At 45.8% G+C, this 12,780-nt stretch overlaps 1 protein-coding gene across 4 annotated transcripts in view; it reads left to right on the top strand.

Annotated features, from left to right (window-relative positions):
* Positions 1 to 12,780, top strand: part of LGR6 (leucine rich repeat containing G protein-coupled receptor 6) — a 149,850-nt gene that overhangs the window by 90,137 nt on the left and 46,933 nt on the right. For 3 of the 4 annotated variants that reach the window (XM_075054633.1, XM_075054632.1, XM_075054635.1), the window contains exon 5: positions 10,737 to 10,952. The exons of the other annotated variant lie outside the window; for it this stretch is intronic. In XM_075054633.1, coding sequence (XP_074910734.1) covers positions 10,737 to 10,952 — 216 coding nt within the window. The remainder of the gene's footprint in view (positions 1 to 10,736; positions 10,953 to 12,780) is intronic. 4 annotated transcript variants of the gene reach the window in all.

Raw genomic sequence — 12,780 nt, 5'->3', positions numbered from 1 at the left:
GGGTACATCACAGAAGTGTTTTTTTCCTGTCAGTAGGAGGAACTTAGCTGGTCAGATTAGAGCTTTCTCTGCTTAAGAGTAAAAGAGCATGAAATGCAATGTGGTTATCCCACTACAATGACCTCAAAAGCTTTTTTGAGAGGAAGATTTAGAGACAACACACAAGCTGTTGACTGTACCATCCTCAAGGAACAGTTCTCTTTAGCAGTGCCCCAATAAATCCCTGCCTCCATTTATCCTTCATCCATTACTCCCTGGCTTTGAGCAATGAGACATTGTGAAGTTTATGTAAAGGAAATGTCTATATGGCTCATGCTTGTGAATGTCAATACTGTGAAGGATTCCTGGATTCATGTCCCAGGAAGATGAGTGTTGTGTTGTTTATCAGACTAACAACTAAAAGTTTAGTGAACTTCAGTCACTGTAAGATTTTATTGTGTGGCAAAACTGGCAAATAATACAGAAAAATAGGTGTGTGCATAAATTGCTATCTCCTCCCAAGAATGGTGTCAGCAGATATAAACATTCTACCCCTGACTGCATCAGATGCCTTACCTGCGTACACAGTGTGTAAAAAGCAGCAGTTTCATTTTTTACAGCTTTTGAAATTCTTTCCTGGAATGTGTAGAGAGGAGGCTCTTCAGCTCCCTGTGATCTTGAGTTGGGCCATTATGTTCATGATAATCACCCTAGTCAATTCCCCTCTTGAGACTTCACTTTCTAATTTTCCCATTCATTGAGCTTGTGGCTGGCAACACTTGGAAGGGGGTGATGATGAGTGACACCCTTGCCATGCCCCAGGACCTCCAGGATCACTGGTTGTGCTTCCAAGTGAAGAGGTCACAGCACAGGTTGGGTGGCTTGAACTGTATTTTTCTAGCAGCTTGGCAGAGGTTATACCTACATAGCTATGCCCATCAGGTACTGTAGTCACCTCCAAACTTTTCTGTATTGACTGCTAGCAATCCAGCATGGCAACTAGGAACTCCATTTGGATAAACATTCAAGAGGTCATTCACCAAGCTGAAACTGGTGGTCACTTGTCTATCTATATTTTTCCTACTTTTCTCTGCCCACACTGCAATGACTGCAGTACCCACATTTCAATAAGCAAATGTCCCTCAGAAGATACTCTGAAAAACACAGAAATTTAATTTCACCTTCATATACACTGTCAGTTCCCATCTCAGGCTGTAATAGCTTTCAGGAAGAGGCACATGCTATCTTGACTGCCCTCCCAGTGCCTAGAACATTGTAGACACTAAAGAAATAATAATCACAGCTCACATCCACAATCCACACACACACACTCTTGCATATGAGTCATACAGTAAGTTTCCATGTGTTTCCCATTGACCTTTATTATGGGGACTCATGAACCTTAACTCACTCGCTTATACACATAAGTAACCAGGGCATGCTGCATTTCCCTAGTGACGACTCAATAGAGAAGATGGACAATGGGTCCCAGATGTTACATACAGTAGAAACAACCACATACCAGGGAAGATGCGTCCCAGATGTTACATACAGTAGATGTGTCAGTGCAAGAGGAAGATGGGTCCCAGATGTTACATGCATTGAATGTGTGAGCACTCCAGGTAAACTGGAGGTAGGAAGGCAAGCAAGAAATGAACAACATGTTTAAACTGGCACCCATCTATGCAGCATTTAGTCCTCTATGCAAGACATATTAGTCTGCTCTCATCTTTAACTCTCTGCCTCTTTCATAACACTGTGGACTTCAAGAAGTTCCTCCCATAGCAAGGTAGATGGGAGCACGGTCAATCTAGTGAGCCTCAAGGATGAAAAGTACAGAACTGCCTCACCTTATGAGGTAAGGCATAGGAATCACTAGCTGTGTCAGTAGGATAAACACCAAGTTAATTCTTAGCCAAGTGATGTGATGCACATAAACAAAATTTTAGGAGCAGCAGGAGCCAGCCCTGTACATGACAGGTCCTATAAGACATGGTATCTTTGGCAGTAGGAGCTCGGTGTCATGATCTGTGAGGTCCCTGCTAGCCCAGGCTGTAGATGGTCCAAGCAATCTGTCTCCTAACAGCCATCTGCAGTGCTAACCACTCTTGAAGGGAAGCAGCTCCCTTCACAGCCCCTTGCAGTGCAGGGCAAAGCTACTGTTCCCTTTGTACAGAGGAAGGAGGAGGCAAAGAAAAGCCAAGCAGCTTGCCCAGGGTCACACTGAGCCCATGGCAGAGCAGGGGCACTGGACAGCTAGCTCCAAATCCCAGCCCAGCAGACTATGCCCTGTTTTCATGACTCAGTGTTACACCTTAAAAGCAGCTCCAGCTGCCAGAAAGAGCAAAAGAGCTTTCCAGTACCCTGCAGCTCTGGTGTGGCTCAAAAACTACTGTGTCTAGCCCATGGAGGATCCCCTCAGCCAGAGAGGGGCCAGGGGACAGTCCCATAGACCCCTGTGTTGGCTCTGGAGGGCTGCCATGCTGTTTAAAACAGCCTGGTAACTTGTGGAGGGGCCAAGCCCAGAGGGCCTGAGGCCCTGGTGAGATGGAGAGCTGTTGTGCACTCCTCTCCAGGACAACATCTGGCCAGCTGTGGGTCACACATGTTCAATGAGAAGTGACACACCACATGCATGACCATCAAGGCCCAAGGCTCTCAGCAAAGGCCAGTGCTTCTCCCCAGTATAGTCTATGAGCTATAAGGATGAGGGTTATTTAATTTCTGAAACAAAGGTGGCTGCATTATAAGGTCAAGGGGGATCCTGTGGGTGCTCACCCAACACAAGGAGGCACTCAAACACACCAGGGTACAGTCCAGCACCTCAACAGGAGGAAGCCCCCATCCAAGTGTCCATCAAAACAAAATAGCAATGATTGCCTGAGTCAACCACCACAGACTGGACATCTGGAGCCCCATCTCCATGTCAGTTCATGAGTGGAGAGTGGATGGAGCAAGGCAGACATGAACCCAGCTGTGACACCCCTGCAGGTCCCCACTGCCAGACAGGGAAGTTGTGATGCATCTGGTCTGGCCCTGGTCCCAATGCATTCAAGGTGTGAGCTGGCTCTTATGTCCCAGTACGTGCTTGGCCCTGGGGATCTCTCAGGGTGTCACGAACTGTTCAGACCCTCTCTCCCCAAAGAGCAGTGTGTCCTGTTCCTTTTTTCCCCAAGAGCTGCTCTCCCTTCTCTTTTCCAGCTAGCTTGTGTGCTTGAGAAACACTGTGTTTCCCAGCAAATATGCAGGACCCACCCTGTTTGGTGGGCCTTTGAGCCATTCTGTTTAGCCTCTGGCTGCTTTCTATACTTTCTCCATTTTCCTGTGCCTGGCACCATGGGCAAGGGGGGCAATGCCAGGCACCCAGGGAGAGGGTTGGTTGGGGAGTTGGTGCAGCGGTGGAGTGCAGCTGCCCAACTGCCAGCAGTTTCTATAGCTGCACAGAGATTTTGGCAATCCTTCTTGCACGGTTCTGACCTGAGGGGTTTTGGAGGTGTCTGCAACTGGGGATAACAATGCCCTCTTGTCTGTACCAAAGGCACTTTGTGTGGAGTCTATGTATTGCTCTGATTTCATTTCCTGAGCATCCCTCATGGAGGGCGTCCCAGAGGTACATGTCCCATTAAGTCAGGAGTAAAGACTCATTGCAGTCCAAATAGAGCCCTGCAAATTTTTCCACTAGGTCCTGTTCCACAGCCAACTGGGAACATGTTTGCATCTTGAACTTTCATTCACTGCCTGGGATGGTTTTCACAAGAGTTTTTAGCCTGGAAATGGAGCTAGGGAACTCCTGCAAGTCTTGCCTGAGGACTGTGAGCTCTTCTGTGGCAGGGCAGAGAGCCCAGGTGTTGGAGCAGGCCTACAAGGCAATGTTTTACATATTCAATGATGTGTCATTCATAGAATCATAGAATCATAAAATAGTTTGAGTTGGAAGGGACCTTTAAAGGTCATCTAGTCCAACTCCCCTGCAATGAGCAGGGACATCTTCAGCTAGATCAGGTTGCTCAGAGCCCTGTCCAACCTGACCTTGAATGTTTCCAGGGATGGGGCATCTGCCACTGCTCTGGGCAACCTGTTCCAGTGTTTCACCACCCTCATAAAAAAATGTCTTCCTTCTATCTGGTCTGAATCTACCCTCTTTAGTTTAAAACCATTACCCCTTGTCCTATTGCTACAGACCCTACTAAAACTTCTGTCCCCATCTTTCTTAAAAGCTCCCTTTAAGTACTGAAAGGCTGCAGTAAGGTGTCCCCAGAGCCTTCTGTTCTCCAGGCTGAACAACCCCAACTCTCTCAGCCTTTCCTCACAGGAGAGGTGTTCCAGCCCTCCGATCGTTTTTTGTGGCCTCCTCTGGACCTGCTCCAACAGGTCCGTTCTCCCACTGTAACTGCAGTGTGTTATGACCACAAGGACAGGATAGGCAGAGCAGAAATTGAACCCAGTTTCCCACCTTCCAGGTTAGCACTGCAGTCACTGGCTGCCTTTTTCCTATTTGGTATCAGTTGATGGAAGAAGCCCTTGCTTCTCCCCTGGCTTATTTGGGCAGGCTCCGGGACTCAGAACGTCCTGCCTCTGTGTGTCGGGGCCCCATCAGGTGCTGTGCCTGGCAGAAAGAGCAGCACACACAGAGCTGGCTTGCAGGGGAGTGTGGCGGAGTGGAACAGAGTGCCTTCAAGTAGGGTGTTTTGCAGGGCTCCAGAGCCATCCTCCCTTGCTGCTCTCTCAGCTCCTTGCACGGTGAGTTCCCCGGGAGCTCACAAGCCAGGTACTGACTCTGTGTCTGGGAGTTTTGCCTGAGAAAGGAGCTGAGGTGTTGGCCACAGTCATTAGTAAGTTATCAGAGAAGTTTAGCTGCAGTGACATCATCTCCTTCTTATGTTACTACAAGGAACTTAGATCCTATTATGGGATAGGAGGTAACTCAATCGAGCCTTTCAAGATAAACTCAGACAGGAAGAGAGACATGATTGCCTGAAGGCACCAATTAGACATTTCTGGTGAGATCAGCTCTGTTCAGCCGACACACATGCATGCTGGGGCCAGGGAAGACAGCAAGCACCTCACTCCCCCAGAAAGGGGTGGTCTCAGAGAGGGGTGGGCAACCAGCTCTTCCTCCCACTGCTGTCAGGTCAGTCCTCACTCCTTTGAGGGTCACAGGTCTCTCTCCAGACTATCCTTTCTTTATGCCTATATTCTGCTGTTGACAGATAAGATGCAGAGGAGCTCCCCAGTTTGGAGAGAGAACAGCCCAGCCCAGTACCACCCCATGCTGCATATGATCTTTCATGGCAAGTTTTCTCCAACTTTACCAAGGGAAATAATAGCCCAATATATTGCAAAAAATACTGGGAGGATAGATTTGAGTTTGAGGTCCCACTGTCCTGTTGTGACTGGGCTGTGGGCAGTTGAGGAACATCACAGAGTCTATACTGCAGACTGGTTACTGCATATAGTTTGTCTAAGGCATACAGACAGACAGCTATTACTGGCTCTACTGTGTGCAAGGAAGGAAGAACAGCAGCAAAAGTCAGGATATTTCCTGACAGCATGGCATTGTGCATTTTTATTGGTTTCCAGGCTGCAGCTCCTCCTGTAAATGCTCCACAGCCAGAAGGAACTGGAAAGATATGGGAAAAGTTGCTTCTGCCAGCCATAGCCTCAGATTTGCACCACATCTGTTAGGAAACAGAGAGACTGTTTCTGGTTATCCACTTCTACACACTTCTGCCAGTCATGTTACAGACAGCAGGATGCATGTGCTTACAGATGTCTAGGAAATGCACTTGTACATCCCTTGAAATGTTCTGGAAGCGGTTCTTGGAACAAGATAGTTCTTAGAAACTGCTGGGTCTGTAGCACAGGAAACCAAAGATCTCAGATTATAGCTCAACCTGTCAGAATTAATACAAAACCTATGACATGCTCGCTGCACTGGCAACCGCACATAGCCACCACCACCTGGACCTGCTGAATGGCGGCACTGATTGCATTGGGTTATCTTCTGCACACTGGGAAAGAGGAATCTCCCACTCTTGACCTTTTCTCATTAGAAAAGGACTTCCCTACCTGCTTGGTTCCTTCTAAGAATGTTTTTGATCCTAGCATCATCTCTGGACTGTTCCTGGCAAGAAGGCAGGCAATTCCTCCTCAAGCCTTTATCAAATATAGACAATGCTCAAAGCAATGAAGTGGTTCTTCAAAGGCATTCTGGGCTTTTAACCCTGCACCCACACGAAGCCTACCTCACACTGCCCTGCCCAAGGAAAGGCTTCCCCTTCCCACCCCACACAGGTTCCTTTGGCTCCCCAGAGCTGCCACTGGCTACAAAAGCAGCAAAGGCACCAGCTGGTGGGGCTCAGACATACTTGCATTTGGTGCTGACCTGCTCCTCTCACCATAGCTCAACACAGATGTGAACATCTGCTCAGGTAACAAAGATGACATAGGCAATACCTCAGACCAAAAGCCAAGGGACTTTTGATGTACTTCCCAGGCAGCTCCCTCTCTCCCCATCCCTGTAGCCCCCAAAACAGAAAATGGAGTTAAATCTGAGGTGATTCCAGGCACTTTTAGGACTTTTGACTAAGTGTCATGTTGAGGTCATATAAATGCCCCATAACTATCAGCAGTAGATGCAGATCTACAGCCAGAAGCTGAGACTTTCAGGCAGCTGGTGATTTTCATATGCTGTTGTTCTTGAATGCCCCACTTAAAATCAGCTCTTTTTGCCTGCAACGGACAGGACAATGCTTTGCAGTGCCTTGCTTGAGCCTGTGAAGTCACTTGGAAATCTTGTCCGTGCAGAGATCTGGTGACCACTGTGTGTCATCCGCTCTCCAGACCTACAGCACTCCTTGACAGCAGGCATGAGATGAAGTCCCACTTCTAAGCCATGCAGCAGCTCCATGAAAAAAGGCATCTTCCTCTGTAAGCAACAAATGGGTTAATGCTTGCAAGGAAAACCAACTGAGTGATTTGGTGAAATAAAGATTAAAACATCTCCATGGAAGGTGAAGAGCCAGCCCCAGCCTGCGCTGTCCCATTTACCCACTAATCGGCCCAATTATCTTACGTATAAATCATAACACAAAACACTTACAGAGCCAGAGTCACACACTGAAGAAAGGAGAGAACTGTTGGGTTGGTTTTTGTTTAGTATAATTGATATAATTACTAACAACTCTGTGCCAAGAACTTCAGCTTTTCTCCTTCCAGAAGAGAGCGGAGAGCTGTCTGAAAGCCATAGCAATTAGTAATCCCCACATGCACAGCTTTTATTAGAAAGAATGCACCTCTATTCCAGAAAGAGCCAGTAGCTCCCTGAGGAGCAATTAAACAACCCGAAGATCTTTTGGTACCAGGAACACAGCCATCACTTAGTCCATGTTCCCTGTTCCCTTGTCAATGCTGCAAAGGCACATAAGGAATCCTGCCCATCATGCTGTGTGTGAAATGCCTTCACCTGGATACTTCCTTGTTCCTAATTTTAACTTCACTAGCTCCAAGTAGGTGCATCTTGCTGTGCTGTGGTCCAAGCAGGCTGCTGTTTCTGCAGTTGCTCAGCCCCTTATCCAGCTCATTGCAACCAGCACAAAGTCTCCCTTTCACTCCACTGATGAATCTGGCTGGGGTCTGATTTTCACACTCTGGAGCAGATTAAGGCATCTGTTACGTGGCTGGAGCTCATCAACACTCTCCAAGCATGCTGCTCTCCAGACAGAGTCTCATGGACAGTGGCCACACTCGTCACAACACACTACGTTGCCACCAGGCAGCCCCTGCAGAGGTGAGGAAACAGAAGACTTGGGGTTCATTTGAGTCTTGCAGAGGTGACCTCTCATTGACAGCAGGGTATGGAGACATGGAGCAGAGCCTGGCTTGGAGCTGCAGCATGTCCAAAGCTAATGACCATCCAGGAGTGTTAACAAACTCCTTAGATGAATCTCAGTTATTGCCCCTGTACTAACCATAGGGATCCACAAAGACAAGAAGTTGTCCGAGTACCTCAAAAAATACACTAAGGACCCATGCTACCTCACTGGTACTTCTCTCACACCTATGGACCATGGATGTAAAAAAGTGCCTTTCCTGAGCATATGTTAAATAGCCATGGAGCAAATCCATCAACACTAATGCTTTTGCCAACACCTGGGGCACCGTCACACTGAAGCCAAACTCCCTTGTGGCTCACGTCTGTGGCTTCACCCAGGAGTTCATGACCAAAGTGGGACACAAAGCTAGACCACCTCACTCCCTTGCCAGGAACCATCCCTGTCTGGACAGCTCAGCCTAGTATACCAGCCCTTGGCTCTATTTTAGTGTCTCCATTTCTGAAAGCTTAATTTGGTTTTGAAAGATGATAACTATTCTCAGTGGATATTTTCATTGTCTGTTCTTTAATTAATTAAACTTGAAACAGAGCATTCACTTTAAAACAATTTTCAGTAAACATATAGGGATTTGGATGAAGAATGTCTCTGAGAAAAGTAAACAGTACTTCTTTTTAAAAAAAAAAAAACACAATTATGATGCCAAAAACTAACAGAATTCTTATGCTGAAGAAGGAACAGAAAAATTAAGCAAAGATCAACATTTCCCACACAAGTTTAAATTTTGGTCAGAAAGTTCTTGTTTGTCCCAAAACATTTTGATGAAAATTTTCAAATAGAGTCTTTAATTGTACCCTGAGCTGCTGCAGGGTTTGCTTTTCTGCTCTTTATTCTTTGGATTTGTCTTCTCAGGAAGATGAATGATGCTATGCTCTATTTGTAGTCTTGGTGACAGGAGGTAAATTGAGGCAGAACTTGCAACTTGTCTATTCTCTTCAAGAGGAAAATATACACTGTCTTGTGCCAGCTCTCTGAGCAAAGATGCAAATCCTATGGCAACTGAGCTGAGCTTTGGGTGTGATGTGCTTTTGTCATCAATCAATAAACAGAGCTAGCTGAAAAACTCTCAGCTGAACAGCCTTGCATCAGAAAATGCCACTTTGCAGCAATGCAAATGTATTGCAATTTAGAAAAATATATTGATGTGGCAAAATGGTAGTAATGAAATAGTTATTTAATCCACCTTGAGGTATCATTTGAGCTGACGTTTTGTCAAGACTTGTACACTGCATTTAAAGGACAGTTGTCTGAGAGAGATCTCAGGAAGGTTTGGCTGCACTTCTCGACCAGGTACAAATCTCTAGCTTTGTCCATCCAGGTCAGATCAGCCAGTGCAGGAAACGCTTCTCTCTGTGGCATAGGAAAAGATCTGTTTCCCAGGATTATCTGAGAATTTCACCCAGGAAATACCACCCCTACCCCACTGCACCACAGCTTCCACCTGGCGTTTTCCCTGCTCTGTGCACATGATGGGGCATCGGGTCTCCTCCTGCAGACTAGAAGTTTATTGCTGGGTGCTGGGAAGTGTTTTGTGAACTAGGAAATGTTGTCTGTGCTCTTTGGACAAGGGTCTGGTGCTGAGTGGGGAACAGTGTCTGGGGGTTTGCTCTGGTATCCAACTTTCATCAAAAATATTACCTTATGCAGTCAAAAATACTAATATCTATACCACATTCCTTTATGGAGGATTGTTGATTTGAGGGCTGGGCTGTGACAGTTCTGTTAACTTCCTTGTCTCATGCTTTGATAAGAGACAAAGTGCTCTCTCTTTGCAATTCAAATTCAGAGATCTTTCATTTAGATAGCTTGGAAAAACAAAATAAGCTCTGTTGGCCATGGATGGAAATCAGAATTTGCTTTCTCCTTGGTATAATTGGTTCCTGGTGTTTCATCCAAATTTGAAGTGTTTTCCTCTTATATTTTGATTTTTAAATCTACAGATAACATATTGTATCCTACTCACCACTGTTGAAATAAGAGATCTTTAAGAGAGATGATTCCCAATCCTAGGTTTTTAATTTTTTTTTTTTCATAATAAGCTTAATATTTTTTGGCTTCTCATTCTATTTTTGGAACAAAAACAAGTCTTAAAAATTAAAGTTTCTCACCAAATTAAACCTCAAATTCAACCACCTTAAGGTTCCCATGATGATCAAAAAAAAAAGCATTTGGCAAATCAAGGAGGAAGAAAGGCCTGAACATGTGTGATACAGAGAGCACAGGATTAATTCCTGCGCCATGACATATGGTCTGACTAGTTTGCTAGTGCTTTTGCAGGTAGCTCTGGCTGTTCGGATCAAACGCAGGACCCCAAGCAGGGCTGCCACATATTTCGCATTTCCAGACAAATCCTTTTCTTCTGGAATGGGGCTTTGGCCACACAGTTTGGCTGCTCTGCACATCCTGCAGCAGTGGGTCTAAGCGGGCTGTGGGGTAACCCAAATAGGGCTGTGCCTCTGCAGATCGGCTCAGGCAGATCCACGGCAAGCCCAGCCCCAGGGGATGTAGCTTTGAAGCTCATTTTTAAGGGGGGTGCCTGCAAGCCACAGCTGGCCATCTGGTGGGTCCATGTGAAAGGACTTTGCCCAATCACTTTGTTTAAGAAGCTGACATCAGTTGGCAGCACTAAATGGCCATCAAGAAGGGATCATCCTTGGCCACAGTCAAACATCTCCAAGCACAGGCAGGAGGAGCCTTGCACCAAGACCTCCTTATGCTAATCACTATTTACAGCCTAATCCAATCTCCCTGGCCATCAATCCATCCCGCCTCGGCATCAAAACTCCCTTTGCATAACACTGCAGCACATAAAGCAATGCTAGATCTGTCTCTCACTTATCCCCACCCTGTTTCTTTCCCACTCAGACGCCTGGATGCAAACCTTATCTCTGTGGTGCCCGAGAAGAGCTTTGAGGGGCTGCTCTCCTTGCGTCACCTGTGGCTGGATGATAATGCTCTGACGGAGATCCCTGTCCAAGCTCTGAACCACCTGCCAGCACTGCAAGCCATGACCCTGGCTCTCAACCAGATTTGGCACATCCCCGATTATGCCTTCCAGAACCTCAGCAGCCTCGTGGTGCTGTAAGCCTTCTCCGCTTGTTATTGCCTCACAGCCATGGCATCCTCCGGCTGGGACAAGGTGCTGACCGTGTCTAGCAAATGAGGTCTGCCTCCCATGGGAAGACCTGGTGGCCACTCCCCAGGAGCAGCTTTTTGCTGCAGGGGTGGCAGGCAGAGGTTTTGTTCACAAGAGTCAAGGAATCCCCACCGTTTGATATAAAATGCTAAAATTGCCTCCTTTGATTTTTTTGCATATTTTCCCCACTTTTCACTGAAGAGCCAGAAAGCTCCCTGATATCATTCAAAAAATGCCCTGCATTTAAAAAAAAAAATAAATCAGTATCTGGAAACAAAAAGCAGATTTTTTTTCCTGAAGATTAAAGCAATAAAAGGCTTCTCATTTCTATTTCCCCCTCCATCCCTGTGTTAAAACTACAGGAATTTCTATCAACATAAAAAAAAAAAATTGCAACAACTTTCATTCAGGAAAAAAAGCAATATTTTTTTTCTTGGAAAACATGCCAAGAAGACTTTTTGACCAAATATGATTTTGAACAAAAGGTCTAACCTCAACACCTTGTCCAAGCCTGTGTGTGCTTATTTGCATGACTGTGTTATATATGCAGATCAAATATTCTTTGCAGCAATCACAACCCCAGGGTGCATGTTGTTGTCCAGTTCACATCATAAACATTTTACTGACAATGTAGAGAACAGTGCTGCTCTCAGAAGATACCTGGGTCAGGAGGGAAACATTTAGTCCATGGGCAGTGAGACACACTAAAACACTCTGCAGCCTGTAATCAGAAAGCAAAAGTCTTTGGCAGTTACATCAGAAGGTGCATCCTTTCTGTCAACAGAGGCTTGTATATTATGTAGCTTTTAAATTGAAGTTTACGTGTGCAAATTAGCTAGTCATTACATTTTTGTTGTTGATTAGCAAGTTCAGGTGTGATTGCCAACTACTTTAGAGCTCCTGTATCTGCATGAAATGCTACCTTTCAGTTTGGTAATATGTATTGATACAGGGTATTAAGTAACCTCAACATGTGGTGCCTTAGTGAAAGTTTAGCAATTATTTTGCTTTCAAAATTTAAAGTGTTTACTGAAGCCATCTAGCACAGAAAGTGTTTGGACATAGCAGAGTCCAGAGTTTTATTAAGCACCAACTTCAGCTGTTTAGACAAAGCATAAAGGCTTATTTAGGAGAAATGCTAAAAGCAACTTGAGAAATGTCAAATAAGTAGTTTTCAACCACAATAGTGCTCATTCTGCAAGGCATCCCATGACCATCATAATGCAACCACTTCATTCAGCTTTAATAGCTAGCACGGCGGGTGAGCTGACATTTGGGGTTTTATTTCAGTCTCAAAAGCACGCTGCTTTCATTCTGGCTTATCCCATACTTTGGGTGAGAAGCAACTTCTTAATTAAACAGGCAAGCTCAAGAAATAAAAGTCATTGACCATTAGGTCACAAGGGAGAGAATAACGTCCCACCACAGACAACTGGAAGGGAACACATGTGTGATCCTGCCAGGCACTGTGGGACACGATGCTAAATTTTTGTGGGATCACAAGTGTTTGGCAGAACTGGCCCCATAAATCTCTCCCATGCTTCCATGCATACCCTTGTCAGCACACAGCCAGTGGAAAGTCACCCAGCGTCCTTCCTGCACCCCTACCAAGGATGTTTCCCTGCTTCAGACTCACCCACCAAGCTGAGAAGCAAACAATCCCAAAAGCCAGCTGAGCTAGGCAGTAAAGTTTTGGAGGAGACTTTCCCTACCAGGATGCAGATGACACATATGTGCATTCCTCTGCAAGTGTCTGAATTTGCACATAGAGGG

Source organism: Buteo buteo, chromosome 23 (assembly GCF_964188355.1).
Source record: "Buteo buteo chromosome 23, bButBut1.hap1.1, whole genome shotgun sequence".
Taxonomy (NCBI): domain Eukaryota; kingdom Metazoa; phylum Chordata; class Aves; order Accipitriformes; family Accipitridae; genus Buteo; species Buteo buteo.
Note: the sequence above shows the minus strand (reverse complement) of the source record. Positions and strands in the feature narration are given on the sequence as shown.